Below are 22,471 nucleotides of genomic sequence, written 5' to 3' on the forward strand. Positions count from 1 at the left end.
GTCTGTCCTGAAGGACCTGTGGGGCAATGGACACCTCTGGTCCTTGGTTCAGAAACAGTATCCATGAAGCTGCCAGGTGTGAGGACAGTGCCAGAGGGCAGCACCTTCCTGCAGAGACTGAGCCCAGATGGCTGGGGAGAGAAGTCGGGGACAACGGGACCAAAAGCCTCCCCAGGCCAGAGGCTATTGCCTGCAGGCGAAGGGAGCTGCGGGCAGACCACGGGCTAAGAATGGACCTGTAGGTCTTTGCACAGGTGCCAACTCTGGTGTATCTGCAGAAGAGCAATTTGCAGACTGGATTGAGGTTTCTTAGGTCCACCCTGGCCCTCAGACATGATGTACTTGCCCTGAGTGCTTTCCTGAATTGTCCAGTTGGTGCAGCACTGAGCATGGATATTGGTGCCTGGGACAGTCACATGGAGCTGAACCAAGACTATTCCTTCAAGGGCCTCTGAAGTGGCATCCATGCTGGCCAGGGGAGGCTTGGAGGCATCATCTGGGCTCTGGGGTGATGTCCCCAGGGTTGGTGGGATCTGGGGGTTGGGTCCTGTCCAGCCAGCCTAGTCAGCCTGCCCTGGCCGTGCCTGCTCAGCTAGCTGGGCCTGGCAGTCCAGTAGGTCATCTCGGAGGCGGGCGATGTCCTGTGCGTGCTGGGCCAGCGTACGATTCAGCTGGTCCACATGGCCCCACAGGCCCTCCTTGGGCCTAAGTGACTCAGTGGGCAAGCTGTCCAAGCCTACAACCAGCAGGCTCAGCTTCCCACACACACTCTCCACTTGGGCCACCCTCTGGTTGAAGTGGCCCACTGCATGCTGGAGTTCCTGGGCTGTGTCCTGGCAGCGGCTTAGCCCACCGGCCACATGGGCCACACCGGCCTTGAGTTGTTCCAGCTCCCCCCTCAGGCTCAGGACCTGCCTGTGGCCAGCCCGAAGCCGTGAGCCTTGGCTGCTGACCTGCTCCTGGATGGCGTGGACCTCGGCCTCCACCTTGCGTTCCCGCTCGTCCAGAGATGTGTTGGCAGCCATGAAAGCATCAGAGTACTGACTGACGGAGTCACTGAGGCCTGTGAGTGACTTGCTCACAGAATTCAGATTGACCTTAAGCAGGGTGATCTCACCTTGGAGTGAGCTGCCTGTTGCTTCTGCCAGCTGCCCCTGGACCTCGGCCACAGTGCCATTGAGCTGCTGGAGCAGGGCTGTGTGGCTGGCTACCTGGCGTAGGAGGGCCTCGCTCCGGCTCTGCCAGGCCTTCACCTCTGCCACGAGGTTGTCCAGGATGGCTGAGGTGGTGCTGGGGGTGCACGAGGTCTCCAGGGAAACCAGCCGTTGTTCCAGTACGGCCAGCTCTGTCTGCACCAGGGGTCGTGCCGACCTGCCTGGTGGGGTGCTGTCATGGCTTAGCTCCCCAGCCAGTGTCATCAGGCGCTCCTCTAGGCTCTGCACACGCTCTTCCAGCATGGTCCTGAAGCCACGCACACCCCATCCCCGCTCCTCCATTCCAAGACAGCAGCCCCTCACTCCACTCTCCGACCCATTGAGGGTCTCCAGGCCCTCAAGCAGCCCACCCACACCCCCCTCGAGCATGGCAGCAGAGAGCCGCGTGAGCTCATCCCTGGTGGGGGGGCCATGGCCCCTTTGGGTCTCTGTGATTGCCTGCAGGTTCCTCTCAAGGTTGTCCACACGGGCACTGATCAAGGCCAGCTGGCTGCAGCAGCTGCCCCCGCCAGCCACACTCAGACCCTGGAGCCGGGTACCCAGCTGGGAGAGCTCCTGGCGCAGAGCCAGCTCCCTGCCATCCAGGCTCTGGTGCAGCCTCCGGCTGGCCGCCTGGCCCTCCTCGCACTGCTGCCGGACCTCCTGTACCCGCAGGTCGCACGCACTCTGAACACCTTGTAGCTTCTGCTCGAAGCCGTCCAGCAGGCTCCCCCAGAGTCGGTGCAGCCGTCGGTCCATGTATTCGTCCAGCAGTGCCAGGGAGGTGAGTGGAGATGGGGGGGCCTCCCGCAGCCGCTGCAGGTGAGCCTCGTGGCCAAGGGCCAGCCCGTGCACCTCGTCCAGCAGCTGCACCTTGGTCCGGAGCGTGTTGCTCACCTCTGTCACCTTGCTCAAGATCTCGTCCAGGGGAGGTGTGAGTGGCCGTCCAGCTCTGTCTCTAGGGTTCACAAACCCCTCGGGGATGACCCCAAAGCCCACAGGGACAGCAGGAGCCCTGGGGTTACCAGTCATCCTGTTGGGGTCTTCATGGCTGGCCACCAGGCCGCTGAGGGTACCATACGCTTGTGCCAGGCGCTGGACATCACCCTCCAGGCGTTCCAGCCGCTCGCCAAACAGCCCGGGGCCTTTCCTTCCTGGGAATGAGGAGGCAAGAAGCCCGGGGTCATCACTGGCCTGGCTCTCAGCTTGTCCTGTTGCCAGGCCACCCAAGAGACTTTTTTCTAAGCTGACCTTCTGGCAGGGCACAGCTTCCTCAGCTTTGGGAGGGGGCCCTGGGGGCCCAGCCTCATGCCCAGCATGAGCTGCATCTTCTCCAGCCCTGCCAGAGCTCAGCCATCCTGGGTCAGTTCCCTCCCCACCTCCCCCAAGAAACCCCATCAGCTTGGAAGGGTCCCTACAGGCAGACTCACCATGGGGGCTGGGGGCTGCTCTGCTAGAAGGAGGGGGCCTGGGACCTGGGCCCAGATGCCCAGAGGGAATCTGGGGCTCAGGCTCTGGCTGGGGTGGGGTGGTCTCGTGGTCCGTGAGGTGCTCAGGGCAGCCTTCTCCAGCGAGGCCGGGGCAGCAACGCCAGGCGAGGTCCGTCACCGTCTTGTAGCCAACCTTGTATTTGGGTCTGAGTACTGCACGGTACCTGGACCGGGGATGGGGAGAAGGCAGAGCCCTGTACCTGTGGGCTGAGCCTCTTGCCTCCTGGCAGGTGCCCTTGCCCCCTGGCTGGTATTCAAGGCCACTCTCAGACACTTGCATAAGGTCTAAATGTCTCGTCGCCTCCATAACACCGCCAGCATTTTTCCTTTTTCTGTGCTTAAGGTGATGGGGTGGTGGGGTGGAAGTAGGCCTTACAGAGGCTCAGAGATGTGTCAGGGGAGGGCGCAGGTAGAGGCCCCAGCCCCTCCTGTTTGCTTGGGGAGAAGGCTAGCAGGGATTTAGCCCCAACACTCCCAAGACCCCTGGACCCCCTCTGGCTCATACTACCATCAGAAATTCCACTCTGGCTTTGGTGGGACCTTGAAGAATTCTGACAAAACCCCAGCCCCTCTCCTATGGGTGGGTGAGGGGTACTGCACCAGAGCTGAGGCAGGCAGCCCTTCTCACTGCCTGGGGGCCACTCTTGGCTCCCAGCAGCTCCCCTTAGTTCTCCCCGCTCCTCCTTAGTCTACTCTGGGAACCTGGCTCTGCTCACGGAGGGTGGCGGTAGGGCACCTCTGATTTTGAGCACAGAGGGGAAAACCCAGGGGGGCAGGGCAGTGCTCACCATGGGCCACTCCCTCACCTGTTCAGCCATGTACCTGTTCACCCAACAACACACTGGAGCAAACAGGTTTGTTTTCAGACATGCGCTTGAACCTCTCCAAGTACAGACCTGTGCATCACACATGTGTGCAATACTACAAGTCCTCACAAAGCCCCACCTGTCTGGCCAAACCCCGACAATCTGGCTTCCATTCCCTCACCCCTGGCCTGCCTTCTCCACGGTCACCACAGCCCTCCCTGGGCCTGTACCCTTTGGCATCAACCATTGCCAGTGTGGCCCTCTGCTCTCCCCATCTCCCCTCCTCCCCTACCCTCTTTTGCCTCTGCTGCTTCTTCCTTGCCTGTGCTGCCTCTCCCTGGGAACCTCCCCTGGTCCCCGCTGGGGGCTCCAACCTGAGCTGCCCTTGACTCTTCCCTGGCCCCCTCCATCTAGCCTGTGTGGGGGCTAGGGTAGCTCTTTGGAGTCCAAGGAGTTCCAGCCCTTGTGGATGGAGTTGGCTGCTCCCAGCTGAAGGCAGGCCTGGGGCTTGTGCCCAGGGATTCCGAGTGGGCGAGATAGGGGTGCACTCACGTGACTGTCCCGGGGCACTTGGGCCCCCATCCACACTGCCGGTACTCAGCCTTTATGTAGCTCTCTGCTCCCTCCTGTAGGACACAGGTCACATTCCTGTGTACCACGTAGGCACAGAGGGCCCTGCAGGGGAGAATGGCATCCTTGAACCACATGGCCAGGGCCAAGCCAACTGAGGCTCTTGCTCCCCCTCCCCCATCTGTGGGCCTCAGCAGACCAGACCCCCATCTCTCTTCTGCCCCTTCTCCTTGTTCCTGGGAACGAGGACCCCTGGCCTGGGCTCCAACCCCACTGCTACTCTCTCCAATCCCAGCTTCCATAGTGGGTTGGTCAGTGGGCTACGATTATACTGAACCAGGAGCCTGGAGTGGCTGCCCTTCCCATCGTCTGATCTCTGCTCTCCCTGCCTGGAGAAGAGGCCCACCCTGGGCTGCCCCTCAAGCACCTGCCACATTCCCCAACCTCCTCCAACTCCTTCACTGCCTCTCAACTCCTTATCTTGGTATTGAGGCTTCTCAGATCCCAGGTTAGTCTTTGCGACCACACTTCTCCTTCTTCCCTTGACTGACTCCTGGGGAAATGCATCCACCCTGTAGTTTTCTGGCCCCTGCCTCTGCTTCTGGTTGCTTATTCTCAGATCGCTTCTTGTACTGCCTCCTCCAGGAAGCCTGCTCAGATGTGCCCAGGCCCACTGAGTGTCAGCTATGGGCTGGACACTCTCTTCCTACAGTATTTCTCAAATTCAGTTACAGTACAAATTTGGCAGCACCCCAGGCAGAGCCCCTAACTCACCTGACAGACCAGTTCACAAGCCCCTGCCTGCTAAACACCAGAAGCTGAGGCAGGGGAGGGCCAGCAGCCCCCCTCACAGGCCACAGGGGCCGGGAAGGCGGCTGCCTGGCATAAGCTGACCACCTCTGGACTGCTGTTGGGCCCTGGAGCCACAAGACGGACCCCAGACCCAGGGGCCCCCACCAGCTCTGCGGGCCCAGCCACACTGGGGCTCCCAAAGGGTTCCTGGGGCCGGGCTGACTGAGGGAGTGGGCGGGCTTCGGGCGCATGGCTCCATCGCCTACCTGGCGGGGCAGGGGAGGGATGGGAGGCCCCGGCGCGGGAGAGGGATGTGGGCCCGCGTGCTCCCTGCGCGGACCGCCTTCCCTCCTCTCCCTCCACCTGGTCCGCTGCGCCCGGAGTTTGCACACAGCGCAGCTGGAAAATGTTACTTCGCTGGAAAGGTTTCCGCGGGCACTGCCAGGATCCCAGCCGCCGCGCCAGGCCCCCTCGGCTTATTTTCTTCGCCAGTCCCGCAGCCTCCCGGAGCGTGGGGCGCCCGCCTGGCCGGGGGCTCGGCCCGGGCACCGCCCCCTCTGCGCCGCGGCCTTGGGTGCCCGGCGCCTCGCCGCCCCCGCGCGCGGGCCAGGCAGGTGGGAGCCGCGCCGCCCGCGCCCCATCCCTCCCGCTTCCCGCCCGCGGCGCGGCCCGCGCTTACTTGTGCGGCCCTGGGCGCAGCCGCGGGCGCCATCCCGTCGTGTAGAGGCTGTAGCGGGAGGCACCGGGCGGCGCGGGCCGCGCGAGAAGCGGAGTGCCCTTGGCCTGCGCCCCCGAGAGCAGCGCTGCGACGGCGCACAGCCAGACCGGCAGGCGGCGGCGGCCCATCGCGGCCCCGGGTCTCCACCTGGCCCCGCGCGGGAACCCCCGCCGGGTGTCCGTCGGCCGCTCGCCCGCCCGGGTCCCGCCGCCAGTTGCGGCCCCCGGAGCTCGCTGGCCCGGCCGCCTGGCGCTTCGCAGCGGCTGCGTCCCGCGGAGTGGCCGGCGCTGCTCGCGGCTGGGGCCGCGGAGGGGAGGCGGGAGGCGGGCTCTGCGCGGATTAGCATAAACTTGGGGCCGCGTCGCTCTCCTCCGCCAGCCCCCTCTCCGCCGCCAGCCCCCCGCCCCAGCTCTGAGCTGACGCCCGAGGGGCCGCCTGCAAGCAAGAGGTTAAGAAGGGAGCAGCCCCGAAGTGGCAGGGGCGCAGGCCGTCGCGCTGTGGGAGGCCCCAAAACACACCCACCCACCGCCGTCGCCCGCATGCACCGGGCGAAAGGCAGAGACAGACCGCTGGAGCAGGCCGGGGCGCGGGGCTCTCCAAGAGCTGCCCACCGCAGGACACACAGTGGTCTTAAAAGCCGGTGTGCGCCCGGGGACCGCGGTCCAGGGCTCTGGAGCTGAGATGACCGTGTTTTGGGGCGTGCCTGCAACACCTCCCCAGCCACCTCCTTGGAATAGGCCCCAGACCGTCCCCTGTTGGCTAGCTCTGCCTCCTTGCACCGTCATTGTCTGGAGGTGCCCGCCACAGCTGACTCTGCTGATCCTTCCCCGGGCATCTGAACCCCTCCCCGATCTCTAACCCTCCGCAACGCAGTGGCCGGGCCATCCCTCTGGTTCCCCGTTAGGGTCAATGTTATCTCTGTCTCTCTTAGGTATTGGTTGCATCGAGCCCCAAACACGCATCACCTCTCCAGCCCAACCAAGGATGCTCTGCTTCTCTTTGTGCAACTCTCAGCCAGTTAGACCGCACTACTGGCTCATTGTTAGCGTCTGGTCAAAGAAAACCTTTAGGTCTTTCTCCCAAGGAGCTGCTGTTAAGTCAGGCTTCCTCCATATTTCCCTTATGAAGTTGACTCCTGGAATGCAAGAGCTGGCCTTTACAGTCATCTTCAATTAACACCTTGTTGACTTGCTAACCTGCAAAGAGCCTTTTGAATCCTGATTCTGTCATCCAACAGAGTGGCACTTCTTCCTGGCTTCCTCTCATCCACACAGGTAACCAGAGTCTTCTGTGTCTTTACCCAAGTAGATATAGGTGTGTGGAAGGCACGGCACACTGAGGCACACCTGGAGGGACCTCCCTCCACGCTGACTTTGAGGTGTGAATCCACACCCTTTGGGTAAGGTGATGACACCAAGAGTGCTGGAATGAGGTGGCTCTGAAACCTACGTCTGTACCCCTGCCCTCTCCCAGCCACAGGTGCTTGTGGGTCCCATGAGGCAGATGCGTGACCTCAGCAAGCCAACTCTTCTTTCTTGGGGGCTTTGGAATTCATATGGAGGCTGAGGGGATCCGGCTTCCAAGTGGGGGCTGTGTTTGTTTCCTAAGGCTGCTGTAACAAATTGTACCACAAACGTGGTGGCTTAAAATAACACAAATCTCTTCTCCCACAATCCCGGAAACTAGAAATCTGAAGTCAGGGTGGCAGCAGGGCCATACTCCTTCCAGAGACTCTAGGAAAGAATCCTTCCTTGCCTCTTCTAGCTTCTGGGGGCTCTTGGCAATCCTTGGCCCTCTGTGACTTGTAGCTGCATCGTTCCAATGTCTGATTCTGTCTTGATGTGGCCTTCTCTCTTGTGTCTACATAGCCTTTTTCACATGGCCTTTCTCTCTGTGTGTGTCTCCGTGTCCTTTCCTCTTCTTATAAGGACACCAGTCAATGAATTTAGGGCCCAGTCTAAGCCACCACTGGGGGTCTAGTTGTTAAGATTCGGCACTCCCACTACCATGGCCTGGGTTCGTTTCCAGTCAGGGAACCACACTACCCATCTATTGGCTATAATACTGTGGTGGCTGCGTGTTGCTGTGATGCTGAAAGCTATGCCACCACTATTTCAAATACTAGCAAGGTCACCCATGGTGGACAGGCTTCAGCAGGGGTTCTAGAGTAAGACAGACTAGGAAGAAAGAACTGACCACCCAATTATGAAAAAATTGGCCACGAAAACCCTATGAATAGCAGCAGAGCATTGTCTGATACAGCGCAAGAAGGTGAGAGGATGGAGCAAAAAGACTGGGAAGTGTTCCACTCTGCTGGACACAGGGTCACTAGGAGTTGGAACCAACTCGATGGCACTGTTGTAATTCTAATTCAGTTTGACTTCATCTGAAGTAATTTTATCTGCCAAGACCCTATTTCCAAATGAGGCCACAGTCTAAGGTTCTAGGTGGACAGGAATTTTAGGGGGATGCTATTCAACCCACTACAGGGTCTCTGAGGGGTGGTGAGAGGACAGACTATGGCATGCTGTAGCCATAGCTCTACAGGACTTAAAGGGAAACTGAGGAAGAGAATTCGCCAGAGAAGAGTGAGGTGGAGTTGAGGGGCCGTGGTACTCAGGGGGAAGTGTGCTGAGTCATTTGGTAACTGACTTCCCCTGTCTGCTTCCAATAACCCACTTCACTTAAGCTAGCTCGACCAGGTTTCTGATCCCAGCAAGCAAAAGATGCCCATCTAAGACAGCCTTTCATCCTTTGCCATAAACCCACCAAATGTGCTATTATAATCTCCAGCCTTTAACGGAGATGTCATGAGCCATTTTGCTTGGGGCAAGATACACAGTATCCATAACATGCTCTTGATCTTGTAACCACTGAATTTCCGCTTCTCGGGAAGCGAGAGACGTCTGAGGGGGAGACGAGGAGAGGCCCCTCCTCACCCTCTGCTGGGTTCTGACTGCCCCGCAGCTCTGCCCAGCCAGCTCTGGGAGGAGACCCCCTCCCCTCCCCAGAAGCTGTGATCCTTTTCCAAGGGGTCCCACCCCTTCCTCACTCCCTTCCCCAGCCCAGATGTGGGGCCCACGACTCCCAGGGAGGAGGCTGGACCCTGTCCGAACTTGGAGAAATTCACATAACAGAGAGCTGAAAGGACAGTGGGACCCTGCTTCCCCCTTTCCCAGGTGTCTGACATCAAACACTACGCTTCCTCTTTAATTGGAACAGTTTGGGGAGCCAGCACTGGGCCCCATCCTGGTAGGGATAGAGGACGTCCGTGGGGGAGATGCTCAAGGTCTTGGCTGGATCCTGCCAGATGCTGGGGTCTCCTCCATAGATGGTGAGGCCACTTTGCATCTGCCAGACAGGAAACCTAGGGAGGCCAGAGGCAGGGGAGGGAGGCAGTCATGTCCTCCCCTCACTGAGACTGAAGTTTCCACACCTGGATGGAGGCGGGCTGAGGGGGGTCACTCACAGGATCACACTTTCTGTTCACAGGGACATGCCTGGCCATATCTGGACACACTCAGTCTACCTCCCATACCACTTCCACACACAGTGATGGCACATGAGTGGGAACCTCTGCCAGACACTGGAGTTTCCCTCCTTCCAGGGGCTTCCTGAAGCAGAAGGAAAGAACTGGCTCTTGGGGGCAGAGAAGATGAGAGAATAGATCCCAGGAAGCTGCAGAGAGGCGGGCTTGGTGGTCGTGAGTTACCACGTGGCTCTGGTGCTTGGCAGCCCACTCGCCTGGGATATCACTGCCCTGCCTCTGTGCACTTCTCAGAATCCAAGGAAGCTCCTCTCCCCTCTCCAGCCTCACCCAGGATGTTCTCTCCTTTTTCATCAAGACCCACCACATAAGATCATTGAGCGCCTCACAAAGTTTTGTGGAATGTAGTTCCCTTAAAAGAGACAGAAACAGAAAGCACTGAAACTGCCAGCTTTCTGACACAAGCCCTTCCCCTGCAGAGGAGGCCCCTGCCACTCGGAGAAGCACACCCCTAGAGCCAAGTGGTAGAGGGACCGGCCCTAGGATGTAGGCTCCTGACTCCACCAGCCCGCTGTCTCTGCCCACCACCCCCACCATATCTCCTTTCTTCTGAGCATGCACAGCTCAGCCTCCCTACACATGGCGCCACCTCAGGAAGTTCTGTATAGCAAGGCTCTGTGCCCTGGCTCCCTCTCTCCTCAACATAAACATCAGCGTGCTCAAAGCCCAGTTGACATTTTGATTATATCCACACCATCGTAAAGGGTTACTGTCAAATCCACACACATTTCTGCGGCAGGGGTTTGGAGCAACCCCTTCCAACTTGGCAGAAGCACGGGCGTCTCCAGGACTCTGGGAGGGGCAGATGTGCAACCCCAAGGTGAGGGCCTCAAAGGAGTCCAGAAATCATGGAAACTGGACTCTGTGAAGCCCAGATGGACTTCCATTGAGTGAGAGTTGCTTAGAAGCAACTTAAAAATTGTGCATCGCTGATGGGCTCTCAACATGGACATATGCAAACCAGATGCAATCATTATGCAAATCACATGCAAAATACATGTGCAGGCCTCCCAACTATTGCAAATACCAGATGAGGCCCTTGGGGACCCTGAGTTTAGCTGAGCCTTGTTGTGGGGCAGAGAGATGACCCTGGACTTGCCAGTCTCTTATGGTGGGCAGGAAGGACCTGCCTCTGAGGCCATTCACAGGTTGGGGAATGGAACCAGATGGGGAGTCACTCAGACCTGGGTTTGAATCCCAGCTCTTCTACTCACAAGCTGCATGATCTTCATGGAGACACTTCACCCCTCTGAGCCTCTGTCTTCCACTCTGTAAAATGGTTACTATGAAGACTAAATGAGAACATTGGCTAAAGCTCCCATCCACTCAGTTGGGCACATAAGAGATGCTTGGTGAAGAGGGTAGGACTCAAGAGTCCTTCCCCAGGGGATGGATGTCTGGGCTTCTTTCTGCTCTCTGAAGTGGCGACTTAACCCTCAGGCCATGGGCAGGACTTTCTCCAAGGGCAGCAGCCCAGCTGTGGGCTTGGGGAAGGTCAGTGTGGGATGGACTAAGAACCCACATACTCCTCACTCGTTCAGAACACTGTAGAGGTCCCCCTCTGGTACCCCACCAGACCCCCTTGCCAGGCCAGAGCACCCATCATTCCTCCATTGCAGGAGCAATGACTGCTAATGCCCACAGGTGCCCCTTCTGCGAATTGCCCTCAGCTGATGAGAGCCACCTCCCCTGGGAAGTTACAACCCTCCTACCCTACAGCCACTGACTGGATGATACAGGGATATGAAAGGCTGGCCCCCTCGCCTCAAGGGGACAGCTCAGCAGTACGGTTTATGTTCCAGGCCTCCCTGGGTCAGGCCACATCTCGACTGTATCTGAGACCCCACTCTTGCTCTGCCTCTTCCTTCGCCTGCTTCCCTCTCTCCCTCACTATTGTGTTTCTCCTGAGAGTCCTCCCTTAATAAATCACATGTTCCTGAATCCCTGTCTTTGGCTCAAGACAGGGAGACAGACCTCCAAGCAGAGAGGGACAATGCATATGATACTCATTACGGTCAAGGACCATAGGGAGCCATGGGGTCACAGAGGAAGAAGTACCTGGGGTGGGAGAAAGGGTCAGAGATGTCTCCCCAAACAGGCTGCGCTGGAGTTCACCCTTGGGGAGGAAACATCCCAGGCGGTGGGCGCAGCACGTGCAAGGCATGGAGGCAGGCGACAGCCCAGTGTGTTTGGGGAACCCTGCAGAGCTGGGGGCAGTTGGGGAGGGGAGCAGGCCCCAAGAGAGCTTGGCAGAGGCCAGACAAGAGGGGCCTTGAATACTCTAGTGAAGTCTGGACTTTATAGCAGAGGAATGATGCATACAGAGCTGTCTTGAAAAATGTCCCCTGGCTGCCACCGCGTGGAGCAGGCACTGGAGGCGGGGTGCCAGGGAGGCAGCCACTGCCACGGTCACCCACCAGATTGACAGGGATCGGGAAGTGGGGTGGGGAGGGGAACACGGGCTGGATCCCAGTGGCTTTCAGGACAGAGAACTGACAGGCCTTGGTGGCTGACTTGGGGCCTATGGGTGTGAGAAGGATTCTGGAAAGTGCCAGGCAGAGACGAGACATAACATCAGGACTGGAGCAGGGGTAACGATGTGTGGTCAAGTGAGGGGAGAGAGGAGAGGGTTTAATGAGCTGCACAGGGCAGGAGTTTGCATTCCCTGTGCCAGCCACAGGACAGCCACAGCCAGGCTGAGCCTTGAGAAGGAGACCTCCATGAAGGTGGGCACTGACAAGAGTGGGTGGCACAGCTGGCCGGATTCCGGTGGCTGGGAGCCGCTCCCTTCAGGAGGGCGGGGTGCAGGGCCCTGGGAAAGGCTCACGCCTGCCCTCCTCTAACTCTTCTATTCATGGGCACCAGAGTAAAAACCACACAGGATTATCGCTGGTGACAGACAAGGCAGGCATGCGATGGGCGGACACAGAGAGGCCAAGCCAGGCCGGGGAGGGGGCTATCCTCCACTGGGGTGCGGCAGGCTGGGGGGAGGTCGTTGCCATGGAAAACTCATGCTTGGATAGGCAGAACCTGACCTCCACCCAAACACTGCCCTTATCTCTGACCTGATCTGCCTTAATTCCTTAATTCTCCGGGACATTTGCTGGGCACCCGCTTGGTCCTGGAAGCACAGGCAGGTGGGCCCCAGGCTCTGTGCTCAAGGCACTTGAGATGGCTCAGAGAGGGCTGAGAGGAGATGTCCCAGGAGGGGTCAGGAAAGGGGCCTGGGGAGGGGAGAGAGGCAAGAGACTCCCTGTAGGGGAGGGGGGGGGGAGGGCGTTCCAGTGAGAGTGAAGAGGCTCAGGAGGGGGTGTTGCTGCAGCGGGAGGGGGAGGGCCACGTACAGGCGGATGCGGGAGGCAGTGCACCAGGATGCTTGGTCTTCAGCCCCCATGAATCTGCTCACTAGCCACTTCCTACACGCCAGTGTCATTGTCTTTCTGCATCAAGCTCCTCTCCTGACAGTCTTCGATGCAGGGGCCACCGCCTGCCCGAGTTTGCTGAATGGATGAATTGTGTGTTTTAGATGGGTCACTCTGTAGCCATGAGGAGGGTGCACTGGGGAGGCTGGTGTGGGGATGCAGGAAAGAGATGCTGGAGATGAGAGAGGGCAGGCAGGATGAGAGAGGGAAGGCTGCCAGGCTTCTGTGAACTGGCCGGAGAGACAGGTCAGGGCCAGGGTCAGAGACACGGGCCGGCACCCTGGCAGGGTCCCAGGCCTCTGTCTCCCGCCTGTCTCGCACTTAGTGCTAGACGATATATTTGGCATCTATTCAAAGGGCTCCCCGCCAGGGCCTGACCACTGTGACCCCCAGAGAAGCCCAGCTGGCTCTTTTTGCTGGGATCCCACCCACCTGCTCTTGCCACCTACCATGTGACCAGTGGGGCCTTTCCCAGGTTGAGCCTCTGCAGCCAGGGTCTCCCACGTTCCTGGCTACACTGGCCTTGGCTGGCAGCCCCAGCCCCTTTGGGAAAGGGCAGGCAGGAGGCTCCCACGGTAGGACTTTATCCCTCCCTTCCCTCCCCTGCCCGGGGGCTGTGCTGGGATTAGGGTACCCTCCTCCCCTGCTGTCTCATCCTGACCATACTGTCCAATGCCCACTGACTGCATCTGCAATCGCAGCGCCTCCTTCTTGCACACTTTCTCCTCTCGTGTCTCCCATGTCTGGTGAAGGACCCCATCGTCCCCTCAGCCACCCGTGGCATCTTTGGGTGGGTGGTGGGAGGGAGACAGGGAACGAGGCAGCAGGGCTGCTTAGGAAGCTGTGCTGGTGCCCAAGGCTATAGGCCTAGAACTGCTGCCACGTACGTGAGGATGGAAGGGAATGCAGAGTGTCTGGAAAGTTAGGAGGAGAACTGGAAAGGCTTGGTGACTTTTGAGGGGCTCCAGGATGACTCCAGGTTTCCAACTTAGGGGTCCTTTTTGCTGTGACAAGGAAAGATGGGAAAGCACAAGAGTGGAGGGAAGCCCAGTTGAACTGGAGGTGCCTGCAGATGCCCTGGAGGAGACAGATGGCCACGACATGCATGTAGTTGAGGTGTCCAACTTGTCACTGTCCCTTCCCAGCTTGAGGGGCTGGGGTGTGCTCGGCATGGCCCTCAAGTGCAAGGTGAGGAGGCCCATCCCGCACACACCATCCCACTGGTGTCTAGGGTTCCTGTCACAACCACAGAGAAGTGGCCAACTAATGGTACTGGTGGCCTCACTCCTTTCAGATAGCGGGCAGAAGCATCTGGTCAGAGGGCCAGGTTCTGTCTGGGCAGCTGGCTGAGGCCCTGAGCCCCCTGCTGCCCCTGAGGCCATCCTTCCCTCGTTCCACTGGCCCTGCACCTCCCAGGCAACTGCTCCACCACTGACCACCTGTTCAACTTTGGGTCCTTGGTATGGCCCATCCTTTTGCCTCTCTCCCCGGTCTCTCCAGGCTTCCTGCCCAGGCACCCTCCTCCTGTCCTCCTCAAACCTCATTCTTCTCCTTTTCCCATAATCAGGACGAGCCCTGATTACCCATTATATCCGGAGCCCAAATTGTCAGCAACAGAAAAAGTGGTTTCCCCCACCTGGAGAGCTCTAACTTGAGACATCCAAGGGCCAGGCAGGTGGCATTCCCAGGAGAAGGAGGGAGATGTCTACATTGAACGCTGGGTGGGGGGTAGTCAACCTCCCCAGAATGGGCTGATGACTCCTAATGCAGGGGGAACTAAAGACCAAAAAAAAAAAAAAAAAGTTTTAATAACAAAAACAAGTTGAAGGTTCAAAATCTGCTTCGTCTGGTTTGTCTGAAATTGGAAAGAAGTTAACTCATTGGCAAAAGTTGAGACCATGGGAATGAAGAGATCTCCCAAGGAGTTTGTGTGGTGTAAAAAGAAAGCTGGGGATGTTTAAGCTGAAAACCAAGGAAGAAGAGTCAGTCGAGGAGATCAGAAAGATGTGGTCCGAGGAGCAGAGGAGACTGGGGGGAATGGGGTGGGCAGAGAGAGAGAGAGGTGCCAGCCAAGACAAGGGAGATGTTTCCAGGAGGAGACTCACAGAAGCCATAGGTGAGGACTTTGGTTTCCCGACCGAGAGAGAAGGCAGAGGTCCCTTTGCCTGCACCAAGTTGGGCTGAAACAGATGAAGGGTGGTGAAGGGGCGAGGAGTGGAGCCAGTGACTGTGGTGGGAGGAAGGGAGGAGAAGACAAGGCAGAGGAATGACCGAGGTCCAGAGAAGGCTGGGGTTCTGAGAGGGAAGAGCTGAGCATTCCCAGGCAGAGGGGAAGGAGCCAGGGAGAAGGAGAGATTGGAGACCCAGTGAGAGGGAAGCAATGCCCCCAAAGAGATGGACCCAGGTCTAAGGGAGAAGGGGTGGGAGGAGAGGGAGGGCCAGGAAGGCCTGAGAAGCAGGTGTCATGGGGAGCAGAGAGGGTGGCAGGAAGTAGAAACGACTTCCCCCTGGTGACCTGGGCTTCCTGTGCTAGATGGCAAGTGAGGCTGAGATTTGGGGTGGGGATGGAGGGATGTTTAGATGGGGTCAAGGAGAAGTGAAGGTCTGAGGAAAGACTACAGGGAAAGGGCCCTGGAGAGACTAGATCACAGGGTGTGCAGTGGCTGCAAGGCCCCAGTGACTTCCCCCCAGACAACAGCCCTCGGCAGCTTGAGGCAGGGGGCGGGGGGTGTGCAAAAATATGGCTTGCAGGGCTTAGCTAGGATTGTCAGTGCGAATCTGGGGAGGGAGGGGAGGACCTGGAGGTGTAAGGATTGGGTCTTTCCAAACCCAGATGCCCGGAGGAAACAAATTTTGAATCGGTGAATCGGCAGAAACACGACAGTGTCTTCAAAAATTACCTGCACCCAGGTATGTAAATTAGAATTTGTTTGTTTTGTGGCAATGTAAAAAAAAGAATCGCACATTTTAAATGAGAAAGAAAAGCAACAACGAAGGAAAATATGAACGTTTGGGAACAACTCAACTGATGCTGGCATTTCCGTGTGCCCTTCTCTGGCTGGTGTCACCAGCCTGCCCACTTGCCTGGCTTGTTTACCGCTGTGCTTGCAGACAGTTCCTGCTCTTCAGTTTTTGATGTCGTGACCAAGGTTAGCCGTGGTTTCTTTCTTAGTAATTGTGATTATTTAAGTACTGTCTGTTGCCATTTTCCACCAAGAATCTAGAGGCTTCCGAGGGAGTTAAGTGGTGGTACAGAGTTTTCCAGAATCATTAACATCTGGCTCCAAAATAGGGCAAATGATACCACTCCCAGCCAGGTGTCACTGAGTTAAGACAAATGCTGGTTGATACAGCCCATCAAACCCCACAAAAAGTCCTGTGCAAACTATGGGATTTTTAAGAGTCTTGGTAAGCAGAAAGATTTAGCATTTTGCGACTTTGCCAGTTGTCTGCCATAAAAAAGTCAACTGTGGAGAAGCTGAAATGTTTACCAGGAAAAAGAGTATGGCTGTAAGTCTTTTTATGAAGGCATATTTTTGGAGCTGTTGGAGATCCAAAAAAGGACTGAGGAGGAGAAATCTTTTGATCAATGAAGAGTGCTGATTTCTACAAAAGAGTGTAAGTTCTAAATAAATTTCTGGGAAGAATAAAAACTGAAATGTTGCAGGGTTTAGTGACAATAAATGTTTCTCCCAACTTAAAAAAAAAAATGAGTCATGAAACCTAGCGTTGGGTTAACGGAGATTTCTTGTGTATTCTCTACCTTGTAGTGTGTTTAGAAGTTTGCATAATGAAAGATTTTTTTAAATTAAGAAAAAAAGAAAAGGATGGAACAACTGACAACACATCCTGGTCATTTCTCTTTTCCTTCTCATTTTGGAAGCTTTTCTATCTGTTATCTTTCATGGTACTCACTTCCCCTTTCTGGGAAGGTCAATTACATGTCCACAAGGTACCCAGCTGTTCCTGCTATGGAGGGGCTCTCTTTCTTCTTCCTTCTCCCAGACCCAAGAGAGATATTTAAAATGCTTTTTGCTGGCTCCCTTTTTCCTCCTGAACTCCTACCATTTGCCAAGATCATTTAGGACTTTTAGTTGTAGGCAAGCAATAGGTCTTATTGCATCTCCCTTCTGTTATTTTTTTTGTTTGTTTTAAAGATTGGCACCTGAGCTAACAGCTGTTGCCAATCTTCTCTTTTTTTTTTCCTTCTTCTCCCCAAAGCCCCCAGTACATAGTTGAGCACTCTAGTTGTAGGTCCTTCTTCTTCTTTTTTTGAAAGCCTTCCCTTCTGTTTTTTTTTTTTTTTTTAACTTATTTAGTGCGTATATTACCAATTCCATCTCATCTAGCATTATCCATTTGGAGCTAACTACACATGAATTGGTAGATTCGGGGCTCACCACGGCTTCCTCTTTTCTTCATCTCCCTTGTCTCCAATCGGATTCATCTGTCACCTGATTAGGTTCCTTTCTTGGGTGTTTTCCCCATACAGAGAAATTCTCTGGGCCCTTGCATTTTCCCTGTCTGGGGTAGGTGAATGGCGCCATGGCTGGCACAGGATGCTTTCTCTTTTCTAGCTTTGCAAATGAGATGTGTGGTTTCAGGCTGATTCTCTTTGCTTCCTACGTAACTTGTTCTCTCATTCGGGAAACTTGTAAGAGTTTTCCCTTTAATCATAGAATTCAGGAATCTTCCCAGGCTATGCCTAGATGTCTGTTTTTTTCCATCACTCCTGCCTGGAACTCGATGAGCCCTTTCAAACTCAAGTCTTTCTCAAACCATGGAAAATTTTCTTTCTCGTTTTAAAATTATTTCTTCTCTTCCATTTGTTGTTTTTTTCCTTCTAGGCTTTTATTATTCACATATTACGTCTCCTGGGTCTCTCCCCTCTGAGGCTCTTGTTTCCTCTGTATGATTTCTGTCTTCTATTTTTGCTTTGGGCTGTGAATTCTCTCTTCCACTTTGTTTCCCAATTCTCCAACCTCTTCTCCAATTCATTTTAAATTTAAAATTATGTTTCCTAGTTCAGGAAAGTATTTTCCTTTGCATCTGATTTTTTACAGTGCTGATGGTTCTGTTCTCTTTTTCCTGTTGTTGTGCAGGTTGTCGTTCATCTCCTCTCCTGCAGTTCTGAGGGACCTGCAGGCTCTTTCTCCTGGTTGCTGGGTTCTCTCAGGTGTCTACTGTCTTCTCTTTGTCTTTTTTTTTTTTCAGAATTTCAATATAAATTTTTTTTAAAGATTTTATTTTTCCTTCTTCACTCCAAAGCCCCCTGGTACATAGTTGTATATATATATTTTTAGTTGTGGGTCCTCCTAGTTGTGGCATGTGGGACACTGCCCTGGCATTGCCTGATGAGTGGTGCCATGTCCACACCCAGGATCCGAACCTGCGAAACCCTGGGCTGCTGAAGCAGAGCACGCGAACTTAACCACTCGGCCACAGGGCCGGCCCCTCAATATAAATTTTATTAAGTTCCAAATTTTTCCAGCTTTACTGAGACACAATTGACAGATAAAAATTGTATATATTTAAGATGTACAACATGATGTTTTGATATATGTATACATTGTGAAATGAGCACACAAATTAATTAATACATCCATCGGCTCATATAGTTACTTCTGGGTTTTTTTTGGTAAGAATACTTAAGATCCACTCTCTTAGCAAATTTCAAGTATATAATACAATATTATTAACTACAGTCATATTGTTGCACATTAAGTCTCCAGAGTTTACTTATTCTGCATGGCTGAAATTTTGTACCCTTTGGCCAACATGTCCCCACCCCTCCCGCCCCCTCCCCATGCCACTGGCAACCACCATTCCCTCTCTGCTTTTATGAGTTCGACTATTTTAGATTCCACATATAAGTGAATTCATGCAGTATTTACGTTTCTGTGTCTGGTGTATTTCACTTAGAATAATGTCCTTCAGGTTCAAGCCGTGTTGTTACAAATGTCAGGACATCCTTCTTTTTAAGGCTGAATAATATTCCATTGTATGTATAGACCACATTTTCTTTATGCATTCATCTGAAATCATTCCAAGTATCTTTTTCAGACCACAGTGGAATGAAACTAGACATCAACAACAGTAAGAAAATAGGAAAATTCTCAAATACGTGGAAACTAAGCAAACTCTTGAACCACCATTGGGTCAAATGAGAAATCAAAAGGGAATTTAAAAAAATATTGAGACAAACAAAAATGAAAACACAACATACCAAAACTTATAGGACGTTTATCCCTTTTCCTTGCAGCTCTAATCACCCCCATGGCTCAGATCTAGCTCACAGAAGGGCATGCTCTGTGTCCCCATCTCCCAGGGACAGGGAGGGATTCTGCAGGTCCGCCCAAGACCACCCGATGCTGCTGGTGTCTGCTCTCCGGTGGATCCCTGCACCAAGCTCTCTCCTGGAACCTAGCAGATCTGATTGCCACCCAAGGATCTCTCGGCAGCTGGTCCCTGCTGTCTGGCCTGGAGGGAGCCAGCACTCTCAGTCCAGAGGCCCTGCCCAACTGGCCAGTCCTGGCTGCTGGCTGATCCTGGAGCTCTGCTACAGTAGCATGTTTGGAGTTGGGAAGCAGGGCAGCCCTCATGCAGGAGGTTTAATTAAAGAGGGGTTCTTGGGTTTCATGGATGTTGAAGAAATGATGGGGATCAATCACCTCACACAGGGTTAAAAAAATATATCAGCAAAAAAAAAAAAAATAGCAGCAAAGTGGAATCTACAAATAAAATGCACTAGTAGGTCTATGACAATGTATCTAGAATGCAGAGAACACTGAGCCGTATTGAAGGAAGTCTGTGTTCTGCACATCTTTCGGTTCTGGTAATAATGAAGTCTTGTGAGGAAAGGAAAGGACCTCAAATGCTCTCAGTTCTGTTCTTGGCACAAGAGGATGTTCCACTAAGAGTTTTCCAAACCTTTGGAAGTGGGGTGCAGATGAAGTGTGCAGGAGGCAAGGCAGTTTCTTTAAACTGTGATGCAGCTGTGATGACCAATGTTCAGACCACGGGAAGTCACAGGAAGTGACTCTTCTCATCCTGTGGGCCATCAATGGGTCCAGGTGATAGCCCTGTCTCCAAATCTGATTTTATCTTTTGTTTTAAATTTCTTTACCACATGGTAAGTGTCACAGGAATTTTTTCTAAGGAGCTTCAAAGTGAAACTATAGACGTTTTCTTTGTCTTTAAAAGCCAAAAAAGATCATCATCTGAGAGAAATTAGGAACATTTCAAAGCCACTTGGGACAGAGTGGATAAATTATGCCAAAAAATAATTCCTAAGGACTTCAAAGTTGAAAAATATTTCTTTCAGAAGAAAAGAACTTCTGAAATAAAATAAAATCCGTAATTTGGATTATATATTTCTCTGCTTATCAGGAGAAAAGTCTTAAATTAATACCTACTATCAAGGGTGGCTTCCTAGATGATCAGATTTAAATTTGTTCCTTTCCTAGAAATGATCGTGAGAAAGCGAAACAAACTTCTGAACTGCCCCATTCAGATGGAACAGAATAATAAACAGAAATGGTTGAACATGTGCAAGACTTGTGCAGACTGGAAGCACTTCTGATCCCACAATTCAGAGCGTGTTTTATGAAACTCTGAAAGCACCACTTCTGCTGTGATTGCCTCAGCTTAATTGATCCTGTCGGCTTGTTGATTTGACATGGTCTTCACCACCCTGCTCCTTGGTCTCAGCTGTTATATACGGCAGTGCCGAAAGCTCATTTCCTACTCTTTATGGCCTAGCAATCCACTTCTGCTGCCCTATCATGGGAGAGGTGCTGGCTCTGATGGCCGCAGAGTGGGACAAATCCCAGTAGTGAACACTTCCTGACTCCGTACTCTTTCTGGCCACTGGGAACATGCTGAACTCATTAGTTCATTCAGTCTTCAAGCAACCCTTAGGGAAGGGATTATTAGCCTCATTTCCCGGGTGAGGAAAATGAGGCTCAGAGAGGTTAAGTGACTTGCCCCAGTCACTCAGTGAGTAAGACAAACCCAGAGCCCCTGACGCCAAAGCCAGTGTAATCACTATCTTATTTGTAACCAAACAGAGGAAGAGCTGAGTCCCCTATAACATCACAGATTCATCTGCATTCGCTTTGTACTACTATTCGGTTTGTACTACTTTAATCTCATCTCTAAGAATGTTTCATTTCAGGAGGTATAATGTGTTTTATAAACATTTCAGGATGATCAGACATTCTAGTTCTGAAGCTCCCTGCTGAGGAGGGCTGGCTGTGGAACGTCTTCTCTGTTGCTGGAATGACATAACGGACATACATTACAGTCAAATGTCATGAAACGATTCCTTTGTCATTAAAAGTAAATTGCCTCGGCTAAAGAAACTGTGGAATATTTATATAACGGAATACTACTCAGCAATGAAAAGGAACACAGTACTGATTCATGCAGCAACATAAGTGAAGCCCAAAAGCCTTATGCTGGGCAAAATAAGCCTGACACAAAAGAATACATGGTGTATGGTTTTACTTATATGAAATTCTAGAAAAGGCAAACCTAGTGTATTAGTTCGCTAGGGCTGCCACAGACTGGCTGGTTTCAACAACAGAAGTTTCTTTTCTCACAGTTCTGGAGGCTAGAAGTTCAAGGTCAAGGTGTGGGCAGGGTTGGTTTCTTCTGAGGCCTCTCTCCTTGGCTTGCAGATGGCTGTCTTCTCCCTATGTCCTCACATGGTCTTTCCTCCACATGTGCATGTCTGTCTCCTCATTGCTTCTTATAAGGAGACCAGTTTTACCGGATTAGGGCCCACCCATATGACCTCATTTTACCTCAATCATCTCTTTAAAGACCCTGTCTCCAAATATAGTCACATTCTGAGGTCCTGGGGTGAGGACTTCAATACACGAATTTTGGGAGAACACAATTCAGCCCCTAACACCTAATCTATGGTGAAAATAATCAGAACAGTCGTTGACTATGGTAGGAGTAGGGGGTGGAGATTGACTGGGAAGGGCCATGTCGAACATTCTGGGATTGATGGTAAATTGTATACAGTAATAGAGGGTTGGGTTACACAGGTATCTGCATTTGTCAAACACTGGAATAGGACACTTAAGACTTGAGCATTTCATTGTATGTCAGTTTCACCTCAAAGAAAACCAGAAACAAATATTGAACTCTAGTTAATGATATGCAAACACAGTGTTTAGGGGTGAAGTGTAGTGATGTCTGCAAATTGCTTTTGAATTGATCAATGGGTGAATATGGATAGACAGAGCAGCATGTTAACAACTGCAGAATCTAGGTGGTGGGTATATGCGGTGTTCATTGTAAAATTCTTTCAACTTTTCTCTGTGCTTGAAATCTTTCATCATAAAACGTTGGGGTGAGAAACATTTAAAAATAAAATTTCCAGGGCCAGTCCAGTGGTGCAGCAGTTAAGTTTGCACGTTCCCTTTTGGCGGCCTGGGGTTCACTGGTTTGGATCCTGGGTGTGGACCTACACACCGCTTATCAAGCCATACTGTGGCAGGTGTCCCACATATAAAGTAGAGGAAGATGGGCACAGATGTCAGCTCAGGGCCAAACTTCCTCAGCAAAAGGAGGAGGATTGGCAGCGGTTGTTAGCTCAGGGCTAATCTCCCTCAAAAGGAAAAAATAAATAAATAAATAAAAATAAAATTTCCATTTGAAAATGTTAGCTGGACATTTCTCATAAAGCCTCTTCATTGCTAGATCAAGGGCCACTCAGAGAGAGAACCACCACGACCCCAGGCCAAGGCATTGGTGAGGCAGTGTCCCACCCCAGTGTTTAAGCCCCGGTATGCCTGTGTCCAGGGAGGAAGGGGAGGAAGACAATTCAAGGAGAAGTCTGAGGATGCTAGGGAGTTTCAGGGACCAGTTAAGGTGTTCAGGCTGGGTGGAGGAAACTGAGGCATGGAGTTCCTGAAGCAT

The 22,471-nt window shown here is 53.4% G+C and overlaps 1 protein-coding gene across 3 annotated transcripts; it reads right to left on the reverse strand.

Moving 5' to 3' along the window:
* Window positions 1-559: 559 nt before the first annotated feature.
* On the reverse strand, window positions 560-6,411 carry EMILIN3 (elastin microfibril interfacer 3). Of its 3 annotated transcripts, XM_044748178.2 has the most exons (4): window positions 5,531-6,411; window positions 4,042-4,164; window positions 2,624-2,847; window positions 560-2,347 (listed from the first exon to the last, which is right to left on the reverse strand). In XM_044748178.2, the coding sequence occupies exons 1-4, from the start codon at window positions 5,695-5,697 to the stop codon at window positions 561-563; spliced, it is 2,301 nt and encodes a 766-aa protein (XP_044604113.2). In that variant the 5' UTR covers window positions 5,698-6,411; the 3' UTR covers window position 560. The 3 variants fall into 3 exon arrangements, with proteins under 3 accessions (XP_044604113.2, XP_044604114.2, XP_014701430.3); XM_044748179.2 differs by lacking the exon at window positions 5,531-6,411 and adding an exon at window positions 5,118-5,505 and having other exon boundaries at window positions 2,624-4,164; XM_014845944.3 differs by lacking the exon at window positions 5,531-6,411 and having other exon boundaries at window positions 4,042-5,505.
* Window positions 6,412-22,471: the final 16,060 nt, after the last annotated feature.

This window comes from Equus asinus, chromosome 15 (genome assembly GCF_041296235.1).
Source record: "Equus asinus isolate D_3611 breed Donkey chromosome 15, EquAss-T2T_v2, whole genome shotgun sequence".
NCBI classification, from domain to species: domain Eukaryota; kingdom Metazoa; phylum Chordata; class Mammalia; order Perissodactyla; family Equidae; genus Equus; species Equus asinus.